General features: G+C 48.9%; 1 protein-coding gene across 1 annotated transcript in view; it reads left to right on the top strand.

Moving 5' to 3' along the window:
- Positions 1–27,131, top strand: part of SOS1 (SOS Ras/Rac guanine nucleotide exchange factor 1) — a 628,878-nt gene that overhangs the window by 364,306 nt on the left and 237,441 nt on the right. The window contains exon 13 of the mRNA XM_082249445.1: positions 12,634–12,737. Within this exon, the coding sequence (XP_082105571.1) occupies positions 12,634–12,737 (104 nt within the window). The remainder of the gene's footprint in view (positions 1–12,633; positions 12,738–27,131) is intronic.

Raw genomic sequence — 27,131 nt, forward strand, 5'->3', positions numbered from 1 at the left:
ACTTGCCCAGAAGGACGTAGTACTTGAACATACTCATACTCCTGGCACATCCTTGTACATACTCCTACTCCAAGGGCCCTTCTTGATCATTCATACGTTCTGTCCTAAGGGCCAGTCCAACATCCAGGTTCTCATCCTCCGGCTTTAACGGATTGGCTGTTAAAGTATAACTAAAGGAAAAACTTTTTTTTTTTTTTTTTTTTTATGTTTTGGAGGGGGTGGAGGTTTTAACACCTGTTTTTTTGCTGTGTGCCCCCATTATCACCAAAAGTGGAAGATAATCCCAAACATGGATTATCCCTAGAACAGGAAAAGAGGGGAAATCTTCCAGTCTGGATGTTAGTTCTGGTGAAAACCAGGAATTTCCCTCCTTTTGGAGAGGTTTCCTTCCACTTCCTGTTGTGACTCTCCCTGCACCCGCTGTCACAATTCAAAAACAGTGTGGTCGTGCGAGGCTCCGTCCATTTGGCTGCGTCATTTGTTCACAGAGTTGTGTGAGTGAATGAACTACAAGTACCGTCAACTACCGCACCAGACAACTTGTAGTTCTTAATGAACTATAAGGGTGCTGGTGAGTGCTGTTAGTTTTTGAACTGCATGAAGGAACAATGAACTATCTGCCCATACAGGAAGCTTGCTATGGGGGCATAGGGTGAAGAGAAGGAGCCAAGATCGCTAGCTGGAGACCCCAGAAGAGGAGGCTACCCGGTTCGGATTCAATCCGACAATGCCACGACTGTGGCCGACATCAATCACCAAGGGGTCACACGGAGTTCCCGGTCGGCCCAGGAGGTGGCCGAGATTCTGACTTGGGCCGAGGAACATGTTTCGGCTCTTTCAGCAGTTCACATTCCAGGAGTGGAGAACTGGCAGGCGGATTACCTGAGTTGTCAAGTTCCGGACCATGGGGAATGGTCCCTGCATCCAGAGATGTTTCATCTCCTGTGTGTCCAGTGGGGCACCCGGAGGTCGACCTGTTTGCGTCTCGTCTGAACAAGACGGTACGAAGGTTCATGGCCAGGGCTCGAGACCCTCTGGCCGAAGCCACAGACACATTGGTGGCTCCTTGGAGCCAGTATCGGCTTCTTTATGCCTTTTCTCCGATACAGCTGTTGTCGAGGTTCCTCCGCAGATTGACAGTGGAAAAGGGGCCAGTAATTCTGGTGGCGCCAGACTCTTGGTACACAGACCTGGTAAAGATGGTCGTCAAGCCTCCCTGGCGGCTGCCTCTGACGGAGGACCTGCTGTCTCTGGGGCTGATCATCCATCCTGCTTTACGGTCGCTGGCTTTAATGACATGGCTGTTGAAGGCCAGGTGTTGAGAGACAGGGGTCTCTCTGAGTCTGTGATCCCTACCCTGCTGAGGGCTAGGAAAGCAACTTCCAGGAAAATTTTATCATCGTACTTGGAAGATGTATATTTCCTGGTGTGAATCGCAAAACTTGCACCCTGGCTTGTTTGTGGTTGCAGGGACCAATTGTCCGCCTTCGCTGTTTACTTCCAACGCCCGTTGGCAACTAATTCCTTAATCTGTACCTTTATTCAAGGGGTGCATCACCTGGCTCCACCGAGAAGATCCCCTTTGCCTCCGTGGGATCTGAATTTGGTTTATCTGTTCTTCAAAAGCCGCCTTTTGAGAATATTAGGACATATCTCTGCCTTTGTTATCTCAGAAGGTTGCTTTTCTGGTTGCCATTACTTCTGCCTCCAGAGTGTCTGAATTGGCGGTGATTTCCTGTCATTCGCCTTACTTGGTCATTCATAGAAATAAAGTGGTTCTCTGACCTAATCAGTCCTTTCTTCCTAAGGTGGTGTCTTTTTTCCATTTAAATGAAGAAATTGTTTTGCCTTCACGCTGTCCTAAGCCTCCCAAGAAAATTGCTTTGCATTCTCTGGATCTGGTTCGGGTGATCAGGGTTTACCGGTCGGCCATGAAGCCTTTTATGACTTCAGATTCTCATTTTGTCCTTACTGAGTGACCATATCCAGATGGATTAGGCAGACGGTTGTTCAGGCTTGTTCATTGAAGGGTCAGGTTCCTCCTTTCCCTGTGAGAGCGCATTCTACTAGAGCGCAGAGCGCCTCTTGGGCTTTTTGTCATCAGGCATCTGTTGCTCAAGTGTGTAAGGCGGCGATCTGGTCGTCTGTGCATACTATTACAAAATTCTATGAGATTGATTTATGGGCATCTTCTGATGCCTCTTTTGGCCGCAAGGTTTTGCAGGCTGTGTAGAGACTTGTCTTTTTTTCTTTAAGGTGTCAAACTTTGTTCATGGGTGAGCTCCTTTTACTGGTTGAGCTTTTTTCTTACCCAGTTGGCTACGTTTTTAGCCTTGGAAATACGTTAACTGTTTTTTGGTTGCTTTTACATGCCTTTACTGCTTTGGGACATCCCAAGGGTAAAGAAGCATTGCTGCTGCGTCTGTCAATGGATGATGGAGAAAACTGGGTTTTTGTAAGAACTTATCGTAAAATCCTTTTCGCTGAAGTCCATTGACAGACGCAGCACCCGCCCCTCTATTATGGGGATGGTTTATGTCTTCCTTTCACTGCTTGCTACAAAACTGATTTGAGAGCAGTGTGTGGGGGGGTTATGCCCTGAAGGACAGCACCTATAGGTGTGTCAGTGAATTTTTTCACTGCCTAGTCTACCCTTGGGTTATGCGCCATCTACAGGAGTAAAGAAGCATTGCTGCTGCGTCTCTCAATGGACTTCAGAGAAAATAATTTTTATGGTAAGTTCTTACAAAAATCCAGTTTTATCTTTCGTTCATTGACAGACACCGCTTCAGATCTTCACAACTGTTGGGTTATACTGACCCCTACAGGAGTAGGACACTAGGCAGAAAAAAAAATCTGGCTATGCCTATGGGCAGTCCAAGGGGGGTATACTCCCTGTCTCTGCTATAGACACTCAGTTATTTTCTGCCTAGTCAGGAGTAAGGACCTAGTTCCTTGCTGGGATCTTTGGTCCTGGCAATTTTTTCTTTTTAAAAAAAAAAAAAATTTCTCCTGGATTTTCCTATTAGATCTACAATTAACTGCCAGACTGGGCGACAAGCTGAATAATCTAGATCCAGACCCTAGTCTGGCCTGCAAGTGCATGCAGACCCCTGGACAGGGGCTGACCTGCGAGTTAAACGCCTTGTGAGGTCGCATACGACCGGGTCTCAGCCTGAGTCACAGCGTTCCTCCTGGCCAGCCAGGGAGGGTGCGCCGCTGGCTAACGGGAGATCGACTGTGCGGGGGAGGGGGGATTGTACCTGGTGGGGGCTCCTGCCTGGGTCTGTTCTTGAGACCTAGGTTCCCTCCTTTGTCCCGGTAAGCCTCGTGGTGCCATGCGGGCCTGCCGTTTAGTTTTAGCCTGTGTGTTTCTATACACGGCGGCCATGTTTGTGTAGTCCGGTGGCCATTTTGCATTTTTTTGTCATTGAAAATGTCCGCGACCTTGACAGTGGAGCCCTGTTGCTGGCGATTTCGGTGGTGGGAGTCCCTTATCATCCACTGGTGCTGACTCCTGGATCCTTTCACTTCCTGATTGCCACGCGTGGAGTGCAGATTATCCTGGTTGCTGCAAGTGCCTGTTTCTGTTGGGTGGTGAGCCTGATGGAGTTCTCTCCCTGCTGAGGATCATTTGGTGCTTGTGCCTGTGGACCGGGTGGTGCTGCCAGCGTGGTGAGAGGTTGTCCTTTGCAGTGTTTCACACTTTTTCTGTGGGGTGACTCATGGAGTCTTTGGAAAACCTCTCCCCACCGGTTCCCCTCTTTGAGGCTGTGGGGCCCTCCAGTTCCTAAGCATCCATCGATGCACTAACCACTGGATATGGAAAGGTTGGGAGACAAGGATTTCGGGCACTAAATTTTCATAAAATTGCTTTTTATTAAACAAACATTTTAAAAACATCTAATGATACAAGCAGATGAAAGAAATCTACATTGAACATGAGACCAGAAACGGTCGACAGTATCAGCTTGTATCATTAGATGTTTTTAAAATGTTTGTTTAATAAAAAGCAATTTTATGAAAATTTAGTGCCCGAAATCCTTGTCTCCCAACCTTTCCATATCCAATAATTCAAATGTAGGATAGGGCCCTCTTCAGATGATATATATAATGACCCAGACTGCTGCTGTCTGGTGAGTCATGTGTTTTTGGAAAGATGCACTAACCACGGTCCTGGAGTCCTTTGTGTCCCGGGTGAAGTTTGTCTTCGGGCTACTGGCTAGCAAAAAGCGCCCCCCGCCTTCCCCTGCCCCATTTGTCTCATCAGATCCTGAATCTAATTCAGCCGCCGCAGACGTGGGTCACCCTGCTGGGTCTGCGCAAACGCACCTGGAGGCTGATTCCTCCACATCTGCAACCGTGCATGAAAAGGCGCTGGTGGAAACACTGATTTTATTTCTGCGTGAAACCTTAAAGATAAGGATGCAGCTGCAACGGAGGCACAGGTTCCCTTTAGCACTCACAAGCCATCCAGAGTGGCAAAGGTGTTTCCTTTCCCTACTTATTTTGACAGAATTGCCACTAAAGAGTGGGGAAGACCAAAGCGTCCCTGTGGGGTCCCTAAACGCTTTTCTAGGCGTTACCCCTATGAGGAGTCCCTTCTTAAGAAGTGGACTGTTGCACCGGATTGAACAAGGCAACCATGATTCTGGTTGAAGAGTCCCCCAGCCTTTAAGGATCTGGCTGACAGGAAGGCAGAGGTTGTGGCCGCAATATGTACACTCTGGCTGGTTTGGCACTGTGGCCGGTATTCACCATTGCCCTGGTGTCCCAAACTCTGACCGAGTGGGCTAAGCTTTTACACCGAGACACTGGGGGGAAAAGAACTCCCCCCCCCCCCCCGCCTTTGCTGAACTGGCAGATCAGCTTGTCCAGGGGCTGCAGTTTATCTGTGATGCTTTTTTGGATGTGGCTCCCCTAGTGGCTCGGCTCTCTGTTTTGGCAGAGCGCCTTCGGTGTGTCTTTTGGCTTAAATACTGATCTTCCAGACTTCTAAAAAGTACTGATCTTCCCTTAAAGGAGATTGCCTGTTTGGAGCTACCCTGGATGACATCATAAAAGGTCTCACAGGGGGGAGCAGTACCTTTTTTCCGCAGGCTGCTAAGGGCAAGGAATCTCAGGAGGATCCAAATGAACCTTGTCTGGCAAGCCGAGAGCCGGCTTTTCCAGACCTGCAGACAAGGTTGCTTCAGCATGAAGGTGGGCCCTCACCTGTATCAGGGATGGGGGGACATTGTCGCTGGTTGTGGGACCCTTGGACTTCCCTGATGCAAGACAAGTGGGTCCACAAAGTCATTTGGTCTGGCTACAAGATCGAGTTTCGCTCTTGTCCCCAGGCAAGGTTTTTTCCTTTCAACTTGCGCCTGTCCCCGGACCGTGTCCAATCCTGGACCTCAAGGCACTAAACTGCTTTGTGCGGTGCAGAAGTTCAGAATGGAGTCCATTCGCATGGTGGTGCCATCCCTGCATCAGGGGGATTTCCTCGCCTCTATCGACATCAAGAATGCTTATCTTCACATTCCAATATGTGTTGCACACCAGCGCTTCCTCCACTTTGCCGTGGGAGAGGAGCATTATCCGTTTGTGATGTTACCCTTTGGTCTCCCCTCAGCTCCTCGGGTCTTCACAAAAGTGTTAGCCCCGGTGCTAACAAAGGGGGATTGCGGTACTGGGCTACTTGAACAATCTCCTTCTGCGAACAGATTCTCCTTCTGCTCTGGTGAAAAACCTGGAGATCACAATAAGAACTCTGCGAGAGTTCAGCTGGATTGAGAATTTTCAGAAGTCTGCCCTGGTTCTGTCCACAAAGCTGGACTATCTGGGCTTGACTCTGGACTCGGCCTTAGCCAGAGTGCTCCTTCCTCTGGACAACCCCAGAAATTGTAGGCTGCAATTCGCCTCCAGCTGTCCAACAGATAGTCATCCCTCCTGAGTTGTATGCAGGTGCTGGGCCTGATGGTGTCTTCCCTTTACACAGTTCAAAGCAAAGGGACAGTAGCAAAGGGAGATTCTGACAAAATGGGACAAGACTTCGCAGTCTCTGGACAATCCGATCTGGCTGAGTCGGGGAACGAAGGAGTCCCTGATATGGTGGCTTCATTCTCTGACACTTTGACGGGGCGAATCCTTCCTCCCCTTATATTGGACAGTGGTCACCACAGATACCAGCCTATCCAGCTGAGGAGGTGTCCTTGGAAAGCATTCTGCTCTGGGGACCTGGACGCTGGAAGAGTCTAGACTACCGATCAATGTCTTGGAACTCTGAGCGATCAGACTGTGTCTGGACCGTTGAGCAGATCGTCTTCAGGGTTGTCCAGTGCACATTCAATCAGACAATGCCACGGTCTGCTTGGTGCGCTGATCTGGTGTGGCTGGTTGTCGACGTTCCTTGGAAGCTTCCTCTCATGTAGGATCTGTTGTCCCAAGGGCCGATGTTCCATCCTGCTTTACAGTTCCTGGCTTTGACCGCTTGGCTGTTGAACGCCAGGTGCTGAAGGATTGAGGATTGTAGGAGACGGTGATTCCTACACTGTAAAAGCTAGGAAATCTACTTCTAGGAGGATCTCCCAGCGTATGTGGAAGACCTACCTTGCATGGTGTGAGACTCTTGGGGTTCATCCTCGTTCCTTCTCGGTGGCTCTGGTCTTCTTTTTTTTTTTTTTTTCAATCAGAAAAGGCTTTATTGAGAATGGCAATAACAATACATTTCACAGAAAAATAATGAATATTGGAAAGTAACACACCTGTAAATAACATATGCACATATTAAGAAACTGTACTTGACAGTCCAATTTTAGAAGAAAGGAGAAACAGTCCGCAAATATTCAGTGATAAATTTGCCATTCATCATATGGGGACAAAAGTAAAGTGCACAGATAGAAAATAACCATGGAAACTGTTAACCATTTCAACCAATACTGCCATTCTCCTAGCCACTATAGAACAACCTCCTCTACCGGAGCAAGCAATCAAGAACAAGTTGAGGGGCCACTGCGGGTGCAGCCAGCCATCACCCCCCATATATTTTCAAATTTTGAAAGTGACTTTCTGTGGTAATAAGTATGTTTTTCTCAGACAAGAATAGAGTTCACGGATTGGATCCACTGTGCGCCAGTAGGGGGACTGGGAGAGATCCACAGGCTAGGTATAATCTGATCAAGGCTATATATATATATATATATATATATATATATATATATATATATATATATGTGGATGGTAAAGCTCCTCATCCAGATTCCCCAGTAAGCATGTCCGCGGATCCAATCGAAGTTGAACCTGAAAAACCTGATTAATAGTAGACACCACAGAGCTCCAGTATCTCACAAGTTTAGGGCATTTCCAGAGCATGTGAATGAAATCACCTGGGTGTATTTGACACTTGGGACAAATGGGCATGTCTCGCTGGCCCCAGGAGTGTAGCTGGGTCAGATTTCTATAGGTACGGTCTAACAAAAATAGATGGGACAGTTTGTGACTAGCAGAGACAGACGCCAAAGGGCCCGCCTCCAGTACCTGTTCCCGCCGATCTCCATCAATGGGACCAACATCGCGTTCCCACTTTTCCCGGCAAGGAAGCAGGGTCGAGTCTTGCAGATAAGATAGCAGTGTAGTATATATCCTAGAAATAATGCCCCTTTTTTTCCCTATCCATAAAAATAGATTCCAAGAAGGCGGACTCAACTCGCTGTAGGGGAGTATGTCGGCTCTTGCTGCAAAATGCATGAAGTAGTCCCATATATTGGTATCTCCAGTTCCCAAGTTGCAGGAACTCCATGATTAGCTGTGCAAAGGTCTTGACCTCTGCCTGGACACACAGCCGGGAAAGGTATTTGACTCCAGCCCGCGTCCAGGCAGAGAAGCTAACAGGTCTGGCCTATTCAGCATAAAAGCGATTATTCCACAAAGGGGTAAAAGCAAAATATCCCGAGAGGCCCAGTCTCTGTTTAACCATCCTCCAAATCTTGGTGAGAAGCTGAGAGGTAGGGCAGTGAGAGGGGACTCTGGGGAAACCCATCTCCATATGGGAGAAGGAGGTGTAACCTGTATCAGGTTGCAACAGCAGGCCCAGGGAGGGATCGGGGAGATCCCAACCCGTGAAGTGCTGAAGCTGACCTGAGCTGCGAAAAGATAGGTCTGTGAGTGAGGGACAGCCATCCGACCCCTGTCCTTGGGCTATTGTAGGATCTCAAGCTTCAAGCGTGCCGTTCCCTTTTTCCAGATAAGGGCTCTAAACTGGGAGTCCATTTTATCAAACCAGCACCGAGGGATCCAGACCGGAGAATTATGAAGAATATAGAGTAACTGAGGTGCCCAGATCATTTTAATCAGGTTTACCCGACCAGTAACAGTAAGGGGGAGTTTATAGCAATTATCACATTTAATTTCAAATAGTTTTTATTGAGGTTTTAAAGAGAGAATTTAACAAAGTTTTGCAGAAGCAGCCGCTTGAAAAACAGATGTAACAAGTGGAACAGTAAAAATACTCATAGCATATGAATGTATAAATCAGGTAGGGTCAAGGAATTGTTGCATATATCAACAGTGAAGAATGCAAAACAACAAGAGTACACCAGAAGAGCATTGACGTAAAGCAAAGTGGTATAATTTTTATGCTAAGGAGAATATGTGGGAGAGCCTTTGTCTTTTGAAAAGCTCTCTCTCTTCTTATTTCAAATTCACAATGGTGGACTTGCTCCTTAAAGTGAGATCAGCAAGTAAAACTGCTATTGTTGCAAAGTTAGGCACAAAATGTCAGGAAGGATCCTTCAACCTGGGATGGGGGTGGGTGGGGTGGCAATCTATGACATCCGATACGGGAGAAACTGTTCTAGCCGATGGTAAATGTGCTGCAGCCCTCAACACCCATCACCATCTTCCCCAGCAGTCTCTACAACTTGCCCCCAGCCAGCATTAACAGTTTAAAGGACAGAGGGGAGGCTGTAACACCTCCCAAGTCTCAACCTACTCGGCCTCCCAGCCTCTAGGATGTAAACTTGTCTTGCATGCAGCAGAAAGGTTAGCCAGGTATATAAAATAGATTGTATGTATGCAAGTTTTGTGTTTGTATATATGCATGCCAGTGTGTATATTTATGTGTGTATGTGTTTACATACATACTAGTTGAGGTTGAATAAAGACCACAGTCCATCCAGTTCAACCTGCACAGGTGTGTGTGAGTCAGTGGCTCGATCATTTCCCATAACCCTCAATGATGTGATCTTTCAGATGCACGTCCAAGAGTCTTTTAAAAGTAGCCATACTTCCCTCAGCTACCACCAATTGTGGAAGAGAGTTTCACATGCTACCGCTCTTAAAGTGAAGAACCCCTTACGCAGCTTAAGGTTAAACTGCCTCTCCTCTAATCTCATTGTGTGGCCATGTGTCCTCTTGCACTCCTTGAGACTAAATCATTTTTTTTCATATGCTGGGATCACCGTTGAGGTATTTGTAAAACGATATCATGTCCCCTCTCAGGCGTCTCTTCTCCAAGGAGAATAAAATAAACGTTTGTAATCGCTCCTTGTAATTAAGGTCCTCCAATCCCCTAATTAGTTTAGTTGCCCTTCTTTGGACTCTCTCCAGTTCCAGCACATCCCTTCTGAGGATTGGTGACCAGAACTGGACAGAATACTCCAGGTGTGGCCAGACCAGGGTTTTATAAAGTGGTAGGATTATATCTCTGGAATATATCCCCATTCCTATGCATGCTAATATTCTGCTTTGACAGCTGCAGCTTGGCATTGCATGCTATTGCTTAGTCTGTCTTCTACTAGAACCCCCAAATCCTTCTCCATCCTGGATTCCCCCAGAGGTTCCCCCCCTAGAGCATAATTTGCGTTTGTTTTTTGCCCCCAAGTGCAATACCTTACATTTCTCTATACCTAATCTCATTTGCCACATAGTTGCCCACTCTGTTATTTTGTTCAGGTCATACTGTAGGATCTCTATATCTTGATGAGAAGTGTTTCCTTTTCCCTCCTGTTTTGACAAGTTTGTCTACAAAGATTGGGAGCGCTCAAAACACCCCTTTGTGGTTCCTAAGCATTTTGCGGTGCGGTACCCTTTTGAAGAGTCACTTCTGAAGAAGTGGACTGTCCCACCGGTGGTGGACCCTCCTGTTTCCAGGTTGAATAAGGCAACCATTATTCTGGTAGAGGAATTCTTGGCTTTTAAAGATCCGGCTGACAGAAAAGTGGAGTCTGTGGCCCGCAACATGTTTACTATTGCTGGTTCGGCATTACGGCCGGTCCTGGCCATTACACTGGTGTCGCAAACTCTAAGTAAGCTAAACTTTTGTGCAATGGTCCGGAGGATGAGCAGATTCCCCCTGCCTTTGTTGAGTTGGGGGACCAGTTGATCCAGGGGCTGCAATATGTCTGTGATGCCTCTCTGGATCCGACTCCCTTGATTTCTAAGCTCTCTGTTTGGGCAGTTGTGCTTAGGCATGTGTTGTGGCTTAAGTGTTGGTCTGCGGACCAAACCTCCAAAAAAGCTCTAACTGATTTTCCCTTTCAAGGCAATCGTCTGTTTGGGGCTATCCTGGATGACATTAATAAGAGTCTCCCAGACGGAAGAGTTTTTTTTTCTGTAGCCTGGGAAGGGGAAGGAGCCTTGTCGTAGATGCGGTACTTCTTTCTCAGCTTACAACGTTTTTTCGTCCATCAGGGGCTACTGATAAGGGTTCCAAACCTCTCCATTCCTCCTTGGGAATTTCCAAGCGGCCCTTGTCCAGCAAGCCGAGAGTGAGTTTCTTTAGACCTGTGGACAAGGTCCCTTCAGCATGAAGGTGTGCCTGGGGCAGAGGGAAGTCTTCACTGGTTTCCTGGCCCATCGACCTCCTTGGTGAAAGACAAATGGGTTCACATAGTAATTCTGTCTGTTTACAAGATAGTTTTGCTCACAGTGGTACAGGGCCTGTTGCTTCAGGGGTGTGATTGTCCCGGTATCGGAACAGTTTCAAGGTTTTTACTCAAACCTGTTTTAAAGACCCAAAAAAGGAGGACAAGGTTCATCCCATTTTGGACCTCAAGGTCCTGAACTGTTTTGGGCGAGTACAGAAATTCAGAATGAAGTCCATTTGTCCTGTGGTGGAATCCCTACATCAGGGGGATTTCTTAGCCTCTATTGACATCAAAGATGCTAACTGCACATTCCAATATGTGCCCGACACCAGCGTTTCCTCCGCTTTGCTGTGGGAGAGGAGCACTATCAGTTGCTGGCATTACCCTTTGGTCCCGCCTCCACTTCTTGGGTCTTCACAAAGGTGTTCACCTCAGTCTCTGTGTTGCTAAGTCTGCGGGGGATTGTTGTGCTGGTCTACTTGGATGACCTCCTCCTACGAGCAGAGTCCTCCTTTGCATTGATGGATGACATGGAGATCACTATCCAGACCTAAAGGAATTTGGTTGGCTGCTGAACTGCCAGAAGTCCTGTCCAGTAAATTGGATTACCTGGGTCTGACTCTAGACTCAGCTCTAGCCAGAATGTTTCTTCCTCCGGACAAACTCCAGAAGTTGCATTCTGCTATTTATCTGTTGCTGTCCCACAGGTGGTCCTCCCTCCGGACTTGAATGTGGGTGCTGGGCCTGATGGTATCCACCTTTGAGGCGGTTCTGTTTGCACAGTTTATTTCTCACCATCTTGGAGTCCTTCAGGTGTTTTTTAGCAAACTCCATGCGGGCTTTCATGTGTCTTACACTGAGGAGAGGCTTCCGTCGGGCCACTCTGCCATAAAGCCCCGACTGGTGGAGGGCTGCAGTGATGGTTGACTTTCTACAACTTTCTCCCATCTCCTGACTGCATCTCTGGAGCTCAGTCACAGTGATCTTTGGGTTCTTCTTTACCTCTCTCACCAAGGCTCTTCTCCCCCGATAGCTCAGTTTGGCTGGACGGCCAGCTCTAGGAAGGGTTCTGGTCGTCCCAAACGTCTTCCATTTGAGGATTATGGAGGCCACTGTGCTCTTAGGAACCTTAAGTGCAGCAGAAATCTTTTTGTAACCTTGGGCAGATCTGTGCCTTGCCACAATTCTGTCTCTGAGCTCTTCAGGCCGTTCCTTTGACCTCATGATTCTCATTTGCTCTGACATGCATTGTGATCTGGAAGGTCTTATATAGACAGGTGTGTGGCTTTCCTAATCAAGTCCAATCAGTATAATCAAACACAGCTGGACTCAAATGAAGGTGTAGAACCATCTCAAGGATGATCAGAAGAAATGGAAAGCACCTGAGTTAAATATATGAGTGTCACAGCAAAGGGTCTGAATACCTTGGACCATGTGATATTTCAGTTTTTCTTTTTTACTAAATCTGCAACAATGTCAACAATTCTGTGTTTTTCTGTCAGTATGGGGTGCTATGTGTACATTCATGAGGAAGAAGAATGAACCTAAATGATTTTAGAAAATGGCTGCAATATAACAAAGAGTGAAAAATTTAAGGGGGTCTGAATACTTTCCGTACCCACTGTATATATTATTTTTTTTTTCTCTCTCTTGTATAATACCCCAGTATGTGACTGAACTTTTGTTCTGTGAACTTTTGCAGCATTGTATTATTGTATATATCCAGTTTTCAAAGGACAATTTATCAGGTTATACTATTTACACAGAAAATTCTGTTTGCTTTCAGAGTTCTAAATGTTTGTCGACACTGGGTGGAACATCACTTCTATGACTTTGAACGAGATGCAGACCTATTAGTGCGTTTAGAAGAATTTATAGGAACAGTCAGAGGTATGATCTTGTATCTACACTCAAAGTATGGGTTCACAATTACTGGGAATCTAGTTGCTGAGCAATTTTCATTTTCTTCTAAAGTACGTGTCAGTATTATTGCTCTCTGTTGGGCAGTTACTTCTAATTTCCTATCCTATTCACAAAATTGTTACTGGGACAGGAAGTAAGGAGAAATCTCTGTTTTTATGAGAGTATGCATAGAGAGTTCTTTAAATGTAAAGAAACAAATTGTTCCTGCAGATATGACAACAATATCAGGGCTTATTTATGTTTCTTGTGGTTCTAAACTTTTTGCTGTTTAGCATTGACAGAGTGCATTTTTGTTTTTGTTAGGGCTTGTTCACATCAAGGTTTTGTGATAAAGGGCTTTAAAACAAAAATGTTCTGCATATATAATTTTCAGCTATTTCCATTATTATAGTCCATGATAATGCTTTGAAACCTGTCGAAATAAGTGAGGCCTAGCCAGGAATCTGATGATGTTCAATATTCTAGAGAATATGTGGGTTAGAAATATTGGTAAGAAATTAGTACAAATCTAAGCACATGGAAAACATCGATTTGTTTTGGTTGTTTCAATTTTAAAGCAAAACTGCAACCAGGACGCTAAAGACAATCTTGAAATACCCTGCATATATGTTTCTTGTTCTATATGTCAAAGGATTTGTAATTTTGCGCAGCCAATCTTGTGATTTTACACATTTCCCACAATGCACAGCAAGGCAGGTCACGCACTCAGTTCTTGATTAACCAATTTAACCTGCTGGTTCAGAAATGTAGCTTCTCTTGTTGACTCTCTGCCCCCAGCCTTCTTATTGGATAAGCAATCACCCCTGTCTAGTGAGCTTGAAGCTGACCCAGTAAAGAGTAATGCCAAATCTGCAGTTAGCAGAATGATCTTTCTTTCTGGCAAAGATGTGCTTATCACAAGAAAAGTGGGCCAAAATTACAAATGTTAACCAGTTAATATATATGTATTTCCACTGCATTTTTAGCTACTTATCCAAGGTCCAACTTTAGGGTCCATGCACACTGGCTTAAACGATTCTTCTTCAGGTGTTTTGCCTGTAAAAGCAACTCAATGTTGTCCTATAAGTCCATGCCCATTAGGACATTTAGAGGCAGAAAAAAAAAAACCTTCAGGTTTGCGTTTTTTTAGAGTTTTCTGGTAGAAACAAAAAAACACTAAATGCTTCTAAACTTTCCTAGGAGCTCCTAAACTCCTGTGCAAAAATGCTCTATAGGAGCACTTTTTCTCTTACGTCCTCCGACAGTCGCCGCCTCTTCATATTTGTCACATATGGGTATTAGACTTTGCTCCGAAGGAGTAGCTAGGCAACATAATATGTTAACATTAAAGCTTTTAACATATCCCACCCTCAAGGGGTGGTCCCCTCAGTCAATACCCTCCTACTTCCTGCAACCATATCTCAGTTTCAATGTCTAGCTTGTCAGGAGTGGCTGGCTCTCTCTGTGCTGGGGCTTTGTGCCCCAGACTCTTTCTTCTTTTTTGATTTTTTGTTTGAGTTTTCTCTCTACCTTTACTTAGCTGTTCTTTTTTGTCAGCATTAGTTAGTTCTTCGGATGAAGAGGATCATGGGGGCTGGGTCTCGGGCTGATCCCCCTGGTCGCAGGTCGTGGGTCAGTGGCTTCCCAGCCTGCCATCGAGCGTTCAGCCAGGTAACGCTCCTGGCACAGTGAACGCCCTATCCCTGTTCGGTGCAGGGATGATTGGTGAGGTGGCTACCTCACTGGACGCTGTGCGGTTTCTTAACCCCCATTCTGTGCGTCTTGTATGCGACTCTCCCTGCCTCATGTGCAGCGGCTTGTTCGCCTGTGCGGGTCCCCCACGCCATTGTGAGGTAAGTGTATCTATGTGGGGACCTGTCTGTCTGGGGGGGTGTCAGTCTGGGACTGTGTAACCTGCCTCTGTTCTCACTGTTTGTCTCCCTATCACTCGGCTGCATGCTGTGGGCTGCAAGGGGGGGGGGAGCTGTGTGACACTGTGTGTGTCAGCCTTGTCAGTGTGAGAAGCTGTGTGCTGTGGGGCATGTTTTGTGGCATGTTTGGGCACTGTACAGCGATCGCTGCGGCGATCTAACATGTTTTTTTATACATGGATAACATGTATGCATTACTGTACTGTGGAGCGGCGGTTTCGGCGCCAAACGGCGCCATTTTGCCTACACTCGCTCCGGCCGCATGTTCTACATGCATGGCGGCCATTTTCTTGTAGCCTCCCATAGGCTTTAATAGAGCGCCCTGGCCGCATCACTTCCTCTTCTCCAGGATACACCGATCGAGGCAGCAGCAGCGGCGAGGGTCTCCTCAGGTTATATCCTTCTTATCCATTGCCTGTGTCAGTTTTATTGTCCCTGTGGGGGTCTCATTGTGCTTGTGTGTGGTGCGGTGGGCTGCGCTCGCCGCGCTTGTTAAAGGGGCAGTTAACCCTTTATTATCCGGCATTTGTAATTGGGGCAATGGATTCTCAGGAGGGCAAATTTCCTACCGCCTTGGTGGAAAGCCAGGGGACCGCTGTTTCCCCCCCAGGGGGGGGATTTAGCCACTATTGTGGCTGGCTTTGCTGCTCAGGTGCAGATGCTGGTGGCTGCTCAATCTACTAAAAGACCCAGAGTTTCTCTTTCCTCTGATTCTGAGGGTGAAGGTGATGGGGCTGTTATGGCGGGGGCCTCCTTATCGGGGTCCCGCTCCTCCCTGGATCTAGTGGGGTCCGAGGTGGAGGCTGAAGTTGAAGGGGTTGATAATTCTCCCCCTGGCTCGCCTGAAGAGCTTGCAATCATGGATGAATTGATTGCTTCCATAAAACAAACGCTGCGTTTGCAGGATGAAGTGTGTCCCCCCGCTGCCTTGGCGGCTTATGGGACGCAGAGGAAACGCAGGACGCCGCAGGTTTTTCCCTGCAATGATGATTTTCAGCGCACTGTTAAGGAACAATGGCGCAATCTACGCAAACCTTTTGCTGTACCAAGTAGGTTCAAGCTGCGTTATCCTTTCTCGCCTTCCACTGATGAAAGGTGGTGTGTGCCACCCCCAGTGGATCACGCAATTGCGGTTTTAAACAAATCCACTGCGATTCCTGCAGAGGATTCCCCTGTGTTCCGTGATGCCACGGATAGGAGATTGGAGTCTCTTGCCCGTCATACTTATTCTGTTACGGGTTCTATGCTTAAGGCTCTGTTTGCCTCTCTCATGGCGGCCCAGGCTGTCGCAAGTTGGACGCAGATGCTTCGGCGCGTCCTAGTGGCCGATTCGGCCTCGCCGGCGACCCTGGATATGGTGGATCAAATCCACCAGGGTGTCATGTATCTGTGTGATGCGGACTTGGACCTAGTCCCGTTGGCTGCATGTGTGCACAGCGTGGCGGTGTTGTCTCGCCGCCTGGTTTGGTTGAAATGTTGGTCGGTGGACCAATCTTCACGTAAGACCTTAGCCAATCTGCCTTATGATGGGTCTCGCCTTTTTGGGGAGTCCTTGGATGTGTTGATTAAGGGGATCACCGGAGGTAAGAGCACTCTCTTGCCCCATTTCCCCAAGGCTAAGGGGGCTTCTGGGAAGAAGCATGCTAATTTTCGGCCCCCTCAGGGGTCCTTTCGTGCCTTTCGGTCGCACTACAAGGGCAAACCGTTCAAAGGTCAAGGCTCTCAGAAGAAGCCCTGGTCTGGAAAACAGAAGTCCGGTCAATCCGGATCCGCAGCCCATAACAGTGCGACCTGAAGGGGCGCCCTCACCCAGTTTTGGGGTGGGGGGACGCTTGCTCGGTTTTCTTCAGCCCTGGTTGGCCCGCGTGCAGGACAGATGGGTTCAGGAGATCGTTCGATCTGGTTACAAGATCGAGTTTCTCTCTCGGCCGGAGAGCAGATTTTTTCCCTCAAATCTTCAACTGTCTCCGGAGCGTTTACGGGACCTGCACCTGGCGGTGCGGGACCTGAGGGCTCAGGGAGTGGTGGTTCCAGTGCCTCATCGGGACAGATTTCGGGGGTTTTATTCCAATCTGTTCACCGTGCCCAAAAAGGAGGGCAAGGTTCGTCCAATTCTGGACTTGAAGGCTCTGAACCGCTCTGTGCGGGTTCGCAAGTTCCGCATGGAATCCCTGCGGTCGGTGGTGGCTGCCCTGGTTCCGGGGGAATTCATGGCCTCCATCGATTTGAAGGATGCGTATCTTCACATCCCCATTTTCGAGGGTCACCAGAGGTACCTTCGATTCGCCATTGCGGAGGATCACTACCAGTTCGTGGCATTGCCTTTTGGTCTCGCCTCGGCTCCTCGGGTCTTCACCAAGGTGCTTGCACCGGTTCTGGCATTATTGAGGGCCCAGGGCATTTCTGTCCTGGGGTATCTGGACGACATTCTGGTTCGGTCTGCGACCAGCCAGGGTCTGGAGAAGGACCTGTCTGTCACGATGCAAACTCTGCAGGAGTTTGGTTGGACGATAAATTTTCCAAAGTCGACACTGAGTCCGTCGGTTCGTCTTCCCTACCTGGGAATGATTCTGGACTCGGTGCAGGCGAAGGTCTTCCTGCCGGAAGACAAACTCAGAACTCTTCAGGAGGAAGTCAGGTCCCTCAGGGACGTTCCGCACTCGTCTCTGCGGACGTGCATGAGATGTCTGGGATTGGTGGTCTCGGCCTTCGAGGCGATTCCCTTCGCCCAGTTTCACACGCGGGGTCTCCAAGCGGAGATCCTGTCCATGTGGGACGGGCGACCTCAATCTCTGGATCTTCAAATCTCGTTGAGTCATCGCACCAGAAGAGACCTTCTGTGGTGGCTCCAGTCCCCGATGGTGTCCGGAGGCAAGTCGTTTCGTCCTATCTCGTGGACGGTAATCACTACGGATGCCAGCCTGTCGGGCTGGGGTGGTGTTCTGGGCGTTCTGTCCGCCCAGGGGACTTGGTCGGAGGGGGAGTCCTCCCTTCCGATCAACATTCTGGAATTGCGTGCGATAAATCTCTGTCTTCATCGCTGGACGGACCGGCTGCAGGGCTGCCCGGTTCGGGTGCAGACGGACAATGCCACGGCGGTGGCCTACATCAACCACCAAGGGGGCACCAGGAGTGCCCGAGCGGCTCGAGAAGTGGCCGACATTCTGTCTTGGGCCGAGACTCATGTCCCGGCGATAACGGCGGTTCACATTCCAGGGGTGGAGAACTGGCAGGCGGACTATCTGAGTCGCCAGACCCTGGATCAGGGGGAATGGTCTCTCCACCCGGCTGTCTTCCAGATGTTGTGCGCGAAGTGGGGTCTTCCAGATGTGGACCTGTTCGCGTCTCGTCTCAACAACAAGGTGAGAAGGTTCGTGGCAAGGACGCGCGACCCTCTGGCAGACGCGTCGGACGCGTTAGTGGCCCCGTGGCATCAGTACAAGCTGATGTACGCGTTTCCACCGATTCAGTTGCTGTCCAGGTTCCTTCGCAGGTTACACTCGGAACGCAGCACGGTGATTCTTGTGGCACCGGACTGGCCTTGCCGGTCCTGGTACGCAGACCTCGTGAATCTGGCGGTCAACGCCCCGTGGCGTCTGCCTCTTCGAGACGTTCTCCTGTCTCAAGGGCCGATATACCATCCTGCTTTACAGTCGCTGGCTTTGACGGCCTGGCTGTTGAGACCGAGGTCCTGAAGGAGAAGGGTCTCTCCCCAGAGGTCGTTCATACCTTGATCAACACGAGGAAGTCTTCCTCGGGGAAGGTTTATTACCGTACTTGGAAGGCCTATTTTGCCTGGTGTGAGTCCAGGGGGTTTTCACCCCGCACGTACTCAGTTTCCCGAGTGCTGTCCTTCCTTCAAATGGGTGTCGATCAGCGTTTGCCGCTGGCTACGATAAAGGGTCAGGTGTCTGCGCTGGCCGTTCTGTTTCAACGTCCCGTGGCTTCCAACTCCTTGGTTGGCACTTTTGTTCAGGGAGTGCGGCATCTGGTTCCTCCTAGGAGGGATCCTCTGCCCCCTTGGGACTTGAATCTCGTTCTATCTGTGTTACAACGTGCTCCTTTTGAACAGATCAGGGAGATCTCGTTGTCTGTTGTCCAAAAAGGTCGCCTTTTTGGTTGCGATCACTTCGGCTCGCAGAGTGTCGGAGCTGGCGGCTTTGTCCTGCAAGTCTCCGTATCTGGTTGTTCATTTGGATAAGGTGGTCTTGCGACCTAATCCTTCTTTTCTTCCGAAGCGAGTTTCGGAATTCCATCTTAATGAGGATATTGTCTTGCCTTCGCTGTGCGCGAAGCCTAAACATCCAAAGGAGGTGAGATTACATTCTTTGGATGTTGTTCGGGCGATAAGGGTTTACCTTAAATCGACTGAGTCTTTTCGAAAGACGGATTCCTTGTTTGTTCTTCCAGAGGGTCCTCGGAAGGGCATGGCGGCGTCGGCCTCTACCATCGCCAAATGGATCAGGCAGACCATTGAACAGGCCTATGCTTTGCAGGGGAAGGTTCCCCCTGTGCCTGTGAAGGCGCACTCTACTAGATCTCTGAGTACGTCTTGGGCCTGTCGTCATGGGGCTTCTGTAGCCCAGGTGTGTAAGGCGGCGACCTGGTCGACCGTGCACACTTTCACAAAATTCTACAAAGTAGATGTTCAGGCATCGGCGGATGCTTCCTTTGGCCGCAAGGTTCTTAGTGCGGCAATTCCCTAGGGTCCCTTGTTGGGGACCTCTGGCTGTTGGGATAAGTTTTTTATCCCCTGGTTATTTGTCTTTTCCTGGGTTGTTGCTCCTGTTGAGCACTTGTTTTTCCTGTAGCCCAGCTGGTTTCCTTCCTTTGGTAAGGTTCCTTTCTTTGATGCGGAGACTGCGTTGCCTTTCGGCGCGGATGCGTTTCCCACCCCTCATGTTTGCACTGCTTTGGGACGTCCCCATATGTGACGAATATGAAGAGGCGGCGACTGTCGGAGGACGTAAGAGAAAACGGAATTTTTGTAAAATCTTACCTGTAAAATTCCTTTCTCTGAGTCCTCCGACAGTCGCCGCCCCCGCCCCTCTTTTGGGGTTTTGGTTGTATACTCTACTGCTATTCCACTGAAACTGAGATATGGTTGCAGGAAGTAGGAGGGTATTGACTGAGGGGACCACCCCGTGAGGGTGGGATATGTTAAAAGCTTTAATGTTAACATATTCTGTTGCCTTGCTACTCCTTCGGAGCAAAGTCTAATACCCATATGTGACGAATATGAAGAGGCGGCGACTGTCGGAGGACTCAGAGAAAGGAATTTTACAGGTAAGATTTTACAAAAATTCCGTTTTTCTGGCAAGGGAGCTGGCATTTTCTCATTTCACCCTTCCAGGAAGGCCTACATATGAGAGATTGTGGCTTTACCCTACAGGAAACACAACTAATTTGCAGCTGTTAAAAGGTCCCACTCATACCTTGGGCTTTAGTTCATAGTTACATAGTTACATAGTTACATAGTTAGTGAGGTTGAAAAAAGACACAAGTCCATCCAGTTCAACCCATGATGCGTGTGTGTTTGCTTTTAACCGTACATTGTGTACCCCTGTATGTTGTGGTCTTTAAGGTGTACATCTAATAGTTTTTTGAAACTATCTATGCTCCCCGCTGATACGACTGCTTGTGGAAGAGAATTCCACATCCTTACCGCTCTTACAGTGAAGAACCCCTTACGCACTTTAAGGTTAAACCGCCTTTCCTCAAGTTTTAGTGAGTGGCCACGTGTCTTATTGTATTCCCTTTCTCTGAATAGTTTGTTCCTTATGCTAGGGTCGCCAGTACAGTATTTGTACATTGATATCATATCCCCCCTCAATCGTCTCTTCTCCAGAGAGAATAGGTTCAGTGCTTGTAGTCTTTCCTCATAGCCGATGTCCTCCATTCCCCTAATTATTTTTGTTGCCCTCCTCTGGACTTTCTCCAGTTCCAGCACATCCTTCCTGCGGACCGGTGCCCAGAACTGGACAGCATACTCCAGATGTGGCCGGACCAGAGTCTTGTAGAGCGGGAGAATAATCTCTTTATTTCTGGAGTGAATCCCCCTTTTTATACATCCCAGTATTCTGTTGGCTTTGCTTGCGGCGGCTTGGCATTGCATGCCACTGCCAAGCCTGTTGTCTACCAGTACCCCCAAGTCCTTTTCCATCCTAGACTCACCCAGAGGTTCACCCCCTAGTGAATAGCTTGCTTTCTGGTTTCTGGCACCCAAGTGCATTACTTTACATTTTTCTACATTAAACCTCATCTGCCATGTGGTTGCCCACCCCGTTATTTTGTTCAGGTCTGCTTGCAAGATTTCCACATCCTGCATAGAAGATATTGGCATGCCTAATTTAGTATCATCTGCAAATACTGAGATTGTACTAGATATCCCCTCCTCTAGATCATTTATGAATAAATTAAACAGGATTGGTCCCAGGACAGAACCCTGGGGGACCCCACTTTCCACACCCGCCCAATCCGAGTACTCCCCATTAATCACCACCCTCTGGACTCTCCCCTGGAGCCAGGTCTCTATCCAGGTACTCACCTTATGATCCATACCTACCTTCCTTAGTTTGTACAGTAAGCGTTTGTGAGGAACGGTGTCAAAGGCCTTTGCGAAGTCCAGATACACCACATCCACAGGCTTACCATTATCTAGGTGGCAGCTCACTTCATCGTAGAAGGTTAACAGATTGGTTTGGCACGAACGATTTTTCATGAATCCATGCTGATTTCTACTTATAATACCATTTTCATTACTAAAGTCTTGTATGTGGTCCCTTATCATCCCCTCCAAAATTTTGCAGACTACTGATGTTAGGCTGACCGGCCTATAGTTACCCGGGATATATCTCGGCCCCTTTTTAAATATTGGTACCACGTTGGCTTTTTTCCAATCAGCTGGCACCATACCCGTCTGTAAACTATCCTTAAAGATCAAGAATAATGGTCTGGCAATCACCTGGCTGAGCTCATTAAGAACCCTCGGGTGCAAGCCATCCGGTCCCGGGGATTTATTTATGTTAAGTTTCTCTAGTTTAGCTCTAAGTCTATCCTCTGTTAGCCATGGCGGCACTTCCTGAGGTGTATTATTTAGTTCGGCCTTACAAGCGGGTTTCGTGTAGCCCCCCGATTCCTTTGTGAAGACTGAAGAAAAGAAATTATTTAACACTTCCGCCTTTTCTCTGTCCTCAGTGGCCATTTTTCCTTTATCATCTTTTATGGGGCCAATGTGCTCTGGCCTGGCTTTCTTACTGTTTATATACTTAAAGAACTTCTTGGGGTTCTTTTTGCTCTCCTCCGCTATATGTCTCTCGTGTTCTATTTTAGCCGCCCTGATTTCATCTTTACATTTCTTATTACACTCTTTGTAGTGCTTAAATGCTGCCAATGACCCCTCAGTCTTGTATTTTTTGAAGGCCTTTTCTTTAGCTCTAATATACATTTTAATGTTGGAGTTTAGCCACCCAGGGTTTAGTTTTGCTCTTTTAAATTTATTTCCCTGTGGAATGCACTGGCCCACTCCCTTGTTAAGTATGCTCTTGAAGCACTCCCATTTTTCCTCCGTGTTCTTTGTTCCCAGGGTTCTATCCCATTTGATATTTTCTAGCAGCGAGCGCAGTTTAGGGAAATTGGCTCTTGTGAAATTCAGCGTCCTTATATTACCCTTGTGTTTCCTATTACTGTAATTAATACTGAAACCAATTGACCTATGGTCACTGTTCCCTAAGTTGTCCCGTATTTCTATATCCGTGATCAGGTCTGTATTGTTGGTAATCAGTAGGTCAAGTACCGCATTGCTTCTTGTCGGTGCATTCACCATCTGACCCATGAAATTGTCCTGCAAAACATTTAGGAACTGCCGAGCCTTGGCTGAGTGTGCGGTTCCTTCTGCCCAGTCTATATCTGGATAATTAAAGTCCCCCATTATAATGACATTTCCCATCCTTGCTGCCAATCCTATCTGTAACATGAGGTCCGCCTCACCCTCCTCCCTCTGGTTGGGGGGCCTATAGCATACGCCCAATATTACCTTCCCCGCCGTGCCTTCCCTTTGAAGCTCTACCCATAGGGATTCTGCCTCGTCCATAGCTCCATTATTAATATCATCCCTCATATTTACCTGTATACTGTTCTTAATATACAAACATACCCCTCCCCCTTTTTTACTTTCTCTATCTCTGCGATAAAGGGAATACCCCTGAATGGACGCCATCCAGTCATGAGAGCTGTCAAACCAAGTCTCAGTTATCCCCACAAAATCTAAGTCCTCCTCAAATATCAGCAGCTCCAGCTCTCCCATCTTGTTGGCCAGGCTTCTGGCATTGGTATACAAACCTCGTAATTTTGATCGGTTATATTTATCCTCTTTTGATGTTTTTAGGCTGCTCTCTTGATTTTTCCCCGTACCCACCCTGGGTATAGGAGCTCCGCACACCCTATCGCTAATGCCCCCATTTCTGCCCTCTGAAACTTGCTTTCCACTGGGTAATTCTACATCTGTACCCTCCCCCCCATTCCCTAGTTTAAAAGCCCCTCTAACTTTTCGGCCATCCTCGCACCCAGTACGGCTGCACCCACCCCATTTAGGTGCAATCCGTCCCTACCAAAGAGCCGGTGACCGACTGAGAAGTCGGCCCAGTTCTCCAGGAACCCGAAACCCTCCTTACTACACCAGCTCCTCAGCCACTCGTTAACTTCCCTAATCTCCCGCTGCCTCTCTGGTGTGGCTCGAGGTACAGGTAGTATTTCGGAAAATATTACCTTGGAGGTCCTAGTCCTCAACTTAGCGCCTAAGTCCCTGAAATCGTTTAGGACTCTCCGTCTTCCTCTGCCTATGTCATTGGTACCCACGTGTACCATGACAGCTGGGTCTTCCCCAGCCCCACCCAATAATCTGTCCACCCGATCCGCTATGTGCCGAACCCGAGCGCCCGGCAAACAACAGACTGTTCGGCGCACACGGTCTTGGTCACAGATTACACTGTCTGCCCTTCTAATAATTGAGTCCCCTACCACCAGCACCTGTCTTTCCTTTCCCTTTCTCCCAGCCTCACTGGAGGAGTTCTTCCCCTGGCAGCTAGGGGCGTCGCTCTGCTCCAGCAATGCTGGTCCCTGACTGGTTTCCCCAACATCACACAACGGGGCGTATCTATTGGGGTGCTCCAGCCCAGGATCAGCCTCCTTGCCTTGTTCCCTTCTACCCCTCCTAACTGTCACCCCTCTACTCTGCTCTGATGCCTGCACCTCCAATACTCCGCCCACCTCTGTGCAGACCCCTGCCTGCACCTGATTGGTACAATCCTGGCTCTCCTCCGGTATGGACATTCTTCTCAGTGTTGCCAGCTGCTTCCCTAGATTCAGGACCTGAGCTTCCAGGGAAGCAACGTGCTCACATTTTGCACATTTGTATTCGCCTTCGATCACATGACCGAGGAACGCATACATATCACAAGATGTACACCGAGTCGCATCTCCACACCCGCCGGGCATTGTACCTACTATCTAATCTAATGGGGATTCAGCTATTTAAGCCTATCCTATGTGGCTATTTCCTGGCTTCCTAACGCTACCTTCTCACCCTCTGGTATTCCGCTCCACTCACTTGACACTCAGTTGCACAACACTCACAATCTCACAGCCAGGTCAGACGCACAACACTGAGTCGCACCGCCCGGTCAGACGCACAACCCTCAGTCGCACCGCCCGGTCAGACGCACAACCCTCAGTCGCACAGCCCGGTCAGACGCACAACACTAAGTCGCACAGCCCGGTCAGACGCACAACACTAAGTCGCACAGCCCGGTCAGACGCACAACACTAAGTCGCACAGCCCAGTCAGACGCACAACACTAAGTCGCACAGCCCGGTCAGACGCACAACACTAAGTCGCACAGCCGGTCAGACGCACAACACCGAGTCGCACAGCCCGGTCAGATGCACAACACCGAGTCGCACAGCCCAGTCAGATGCACAACGCTGAGTCGCACAGCCCGGTCAGACGCACAACGCTGAGTCGCACAGCCTGGTCAGACGCACAGCACCAAGTCGCACAGCCCGGTCAGACGCACAACACTGAGTCGCACAGCCCGGTCAGACGCACCACGCTGAGTCGCACAGCCCGGTCAGACGCACAATGCTGAGTCGCACAGCCCGGTCAGACGCACAACACTAAGTCGCACAGCCCGGTCAGACGCACAACACCGAGTCGCACAGCCCGGTCAGACGCACAACACTGAGTCTCACAGCCCGGTCAGACGCACAACACTGAGTCGCACAGCCCGGTCAGACGCACAACCCCGATCGCACAGCCCGGTCAGACGCACAACCCCGAGTCGCACAGCCCGGTCAGACGCACAACCCCGAGTCGCACAGCCCGGTCAGACGCACAACGCTCAGGTAGTAACAGGTACTCCCAGATACTCAGGTACTCACAGATACTCAGGTACTCACAGGTACTCACAGATACTCAGGTACTCACAGATACTCAGGTACTCACAGATACTCCCAGATACTCAGGTACTCACAGGTACTCCCAGATACTCAGGTACTCACAGGTACTCCCAGATACTCAGGTACTCACAGGTACTCCCAGATACTCAGGTACTCACAGGTACTCAGGTACTCACAGATACTCAGGTACTCACAGATACTCACAGATACTCAGGTACTCACAGATACTCAGGTACTCACAGATACTCCCAGATACTCAGGTACTCACAGATACTCCCAGATACTCAGGTACTCACAGATACTCCCAGATACTCAGGTACTCACAGATACTCCCAGATACTCAGGTACTCACAGATACTCCCAGATACTCAGGTACTCACAGATACTCCCAGATACTCAGGTACTCACAGGTACTCAGGTACTCACAGATACTCACAGGTACTCACAGATTCTCAGGTACTCACAGGTACTCACAGATACTCACAGATACTCAGGTACTCGCAGATACTCAGGTAGTAACAGGTACTCACAGGTACTCAGGTACTACACTACACCCTCAGTCAGTGTACAATCTCAGTCACCAGTCTTACTTACCTAGTGTATGTCCCTTTAAGTCTGACTCTAGCAGTTCCTGGCTTTTTTTTTTTTTTCCCTCAGACGGTCAGTCTCCGCTCTGCACCCGCCTCCCTCTGTCACTTCCCGGTCAGCCTTTGCTCCGCTAGTCTCCTCTGCTCCCTCTCTGTCAGGGGGGGGGGGGGGGGTCCGCACCACTCGCCGCCCGCCGCAAAAAAAAAAGGGGGGGGGGGTTTTACTGTACCGCTCGCCACCCGCGATAAGAGAGGGGGGGGTCCCGACCCGCTTGCCGCTCGCTTGCCGCTCGCTTCTGGGGGGGGTTCGAGCGCCGCTCCCCGCCGCTGCTCTCCTGGGGGGGGGGGGGGGTTACTCACACGCGGTCGGTCGGTCGGTCGGTCACGCACAACACACTCCTCTCTCCTGCACGCCCTGACAGCCTCTGATCCCGCGCTCTGCTCCTCTGCTCCACAGCACCACCTGCTGGACAGTGTATACAACTGTTCAGTTGTGTTTCCAACCTACACCGGAACGTTTGTTTTTTTTCTTTGACCTTAAAGCAATTGATTGTCTAATAGTTACCCCTGTAAGAGCAATACGGATGGTATCTGGGGAAACCCTGTTAAATTGCCTCCCTATCTGCTTTCCTTGGGAAAAAGGAAACTTACAGGTCGCCAAAATGCTTGCCAGGTAGTCGGCTTCCTTAAGTAAAGAAGGGCCCTCCATACCTGAAGTCCTGGTAGACTCCACAGGATAGTCTCCTCCATAAGCTCTCCTATGCTTGGTAAGCGCTAAAGGAAATTCAAATCTCCCGCCGGAAGAAGCGCTGCAAGCCTCGTTCTGAATACCGGAAGTTCCGGTTAAGGGGGGAGGAGTGAGCTAACGCAGGCATGGAGGAGACGCCAGACCCGCGTGCTAAGCCGGCAGGAATGGCGGACCATCCGGCTGCTAAGGGGTAACCCCCCAGGGAGACAAAGACCACCGCATCGCATCCTGTAGGGGAACAAGCGGTACCACAGGTGGCTGCAAGGAATGACAGCGAGAGACCGGGTAAGTGATTCTCCGTTCTGTGGGGGTCCACTGCTATTGTTATATAGGATAGCGTGACTCTTTATTCCTTGCTGACAGCCTCTGTTAATTTTAACTGTGTCTGTGTACTTATGTAATTGTGGTTAATGAGATGGTGATTCTTCCTCTCTCTGGTTATCACTGCAGGTCTGTCTTCGGCCCAGGAGGCCCCTACAAGACCCCCCACCACTTCAACCAGCACAAGCATGTCTAGGAAGTGTGGTAACTGTGGGGATAGACTGCCTAGGCATTACAACAAAGCTGTTTGCCCTACATGTTTAAACAAGCTAGCTGCACAAGAGGCTTCTGTTTTAATGAAGGATTTCCTTAGATCAGTACAGGAGGAGATGGTAGCAAC

This window comes from Pelophylax lessonae (genome assembly GCF_965119305.1).
Source record: "Pelophylax lessonae genome assembly, chromosome: 3".
NCBI lineage: Eukaryota > Metazoa > Chordata > Amphibia > Anura > Ranidae > Pelophylax > Pelophylax lessonae.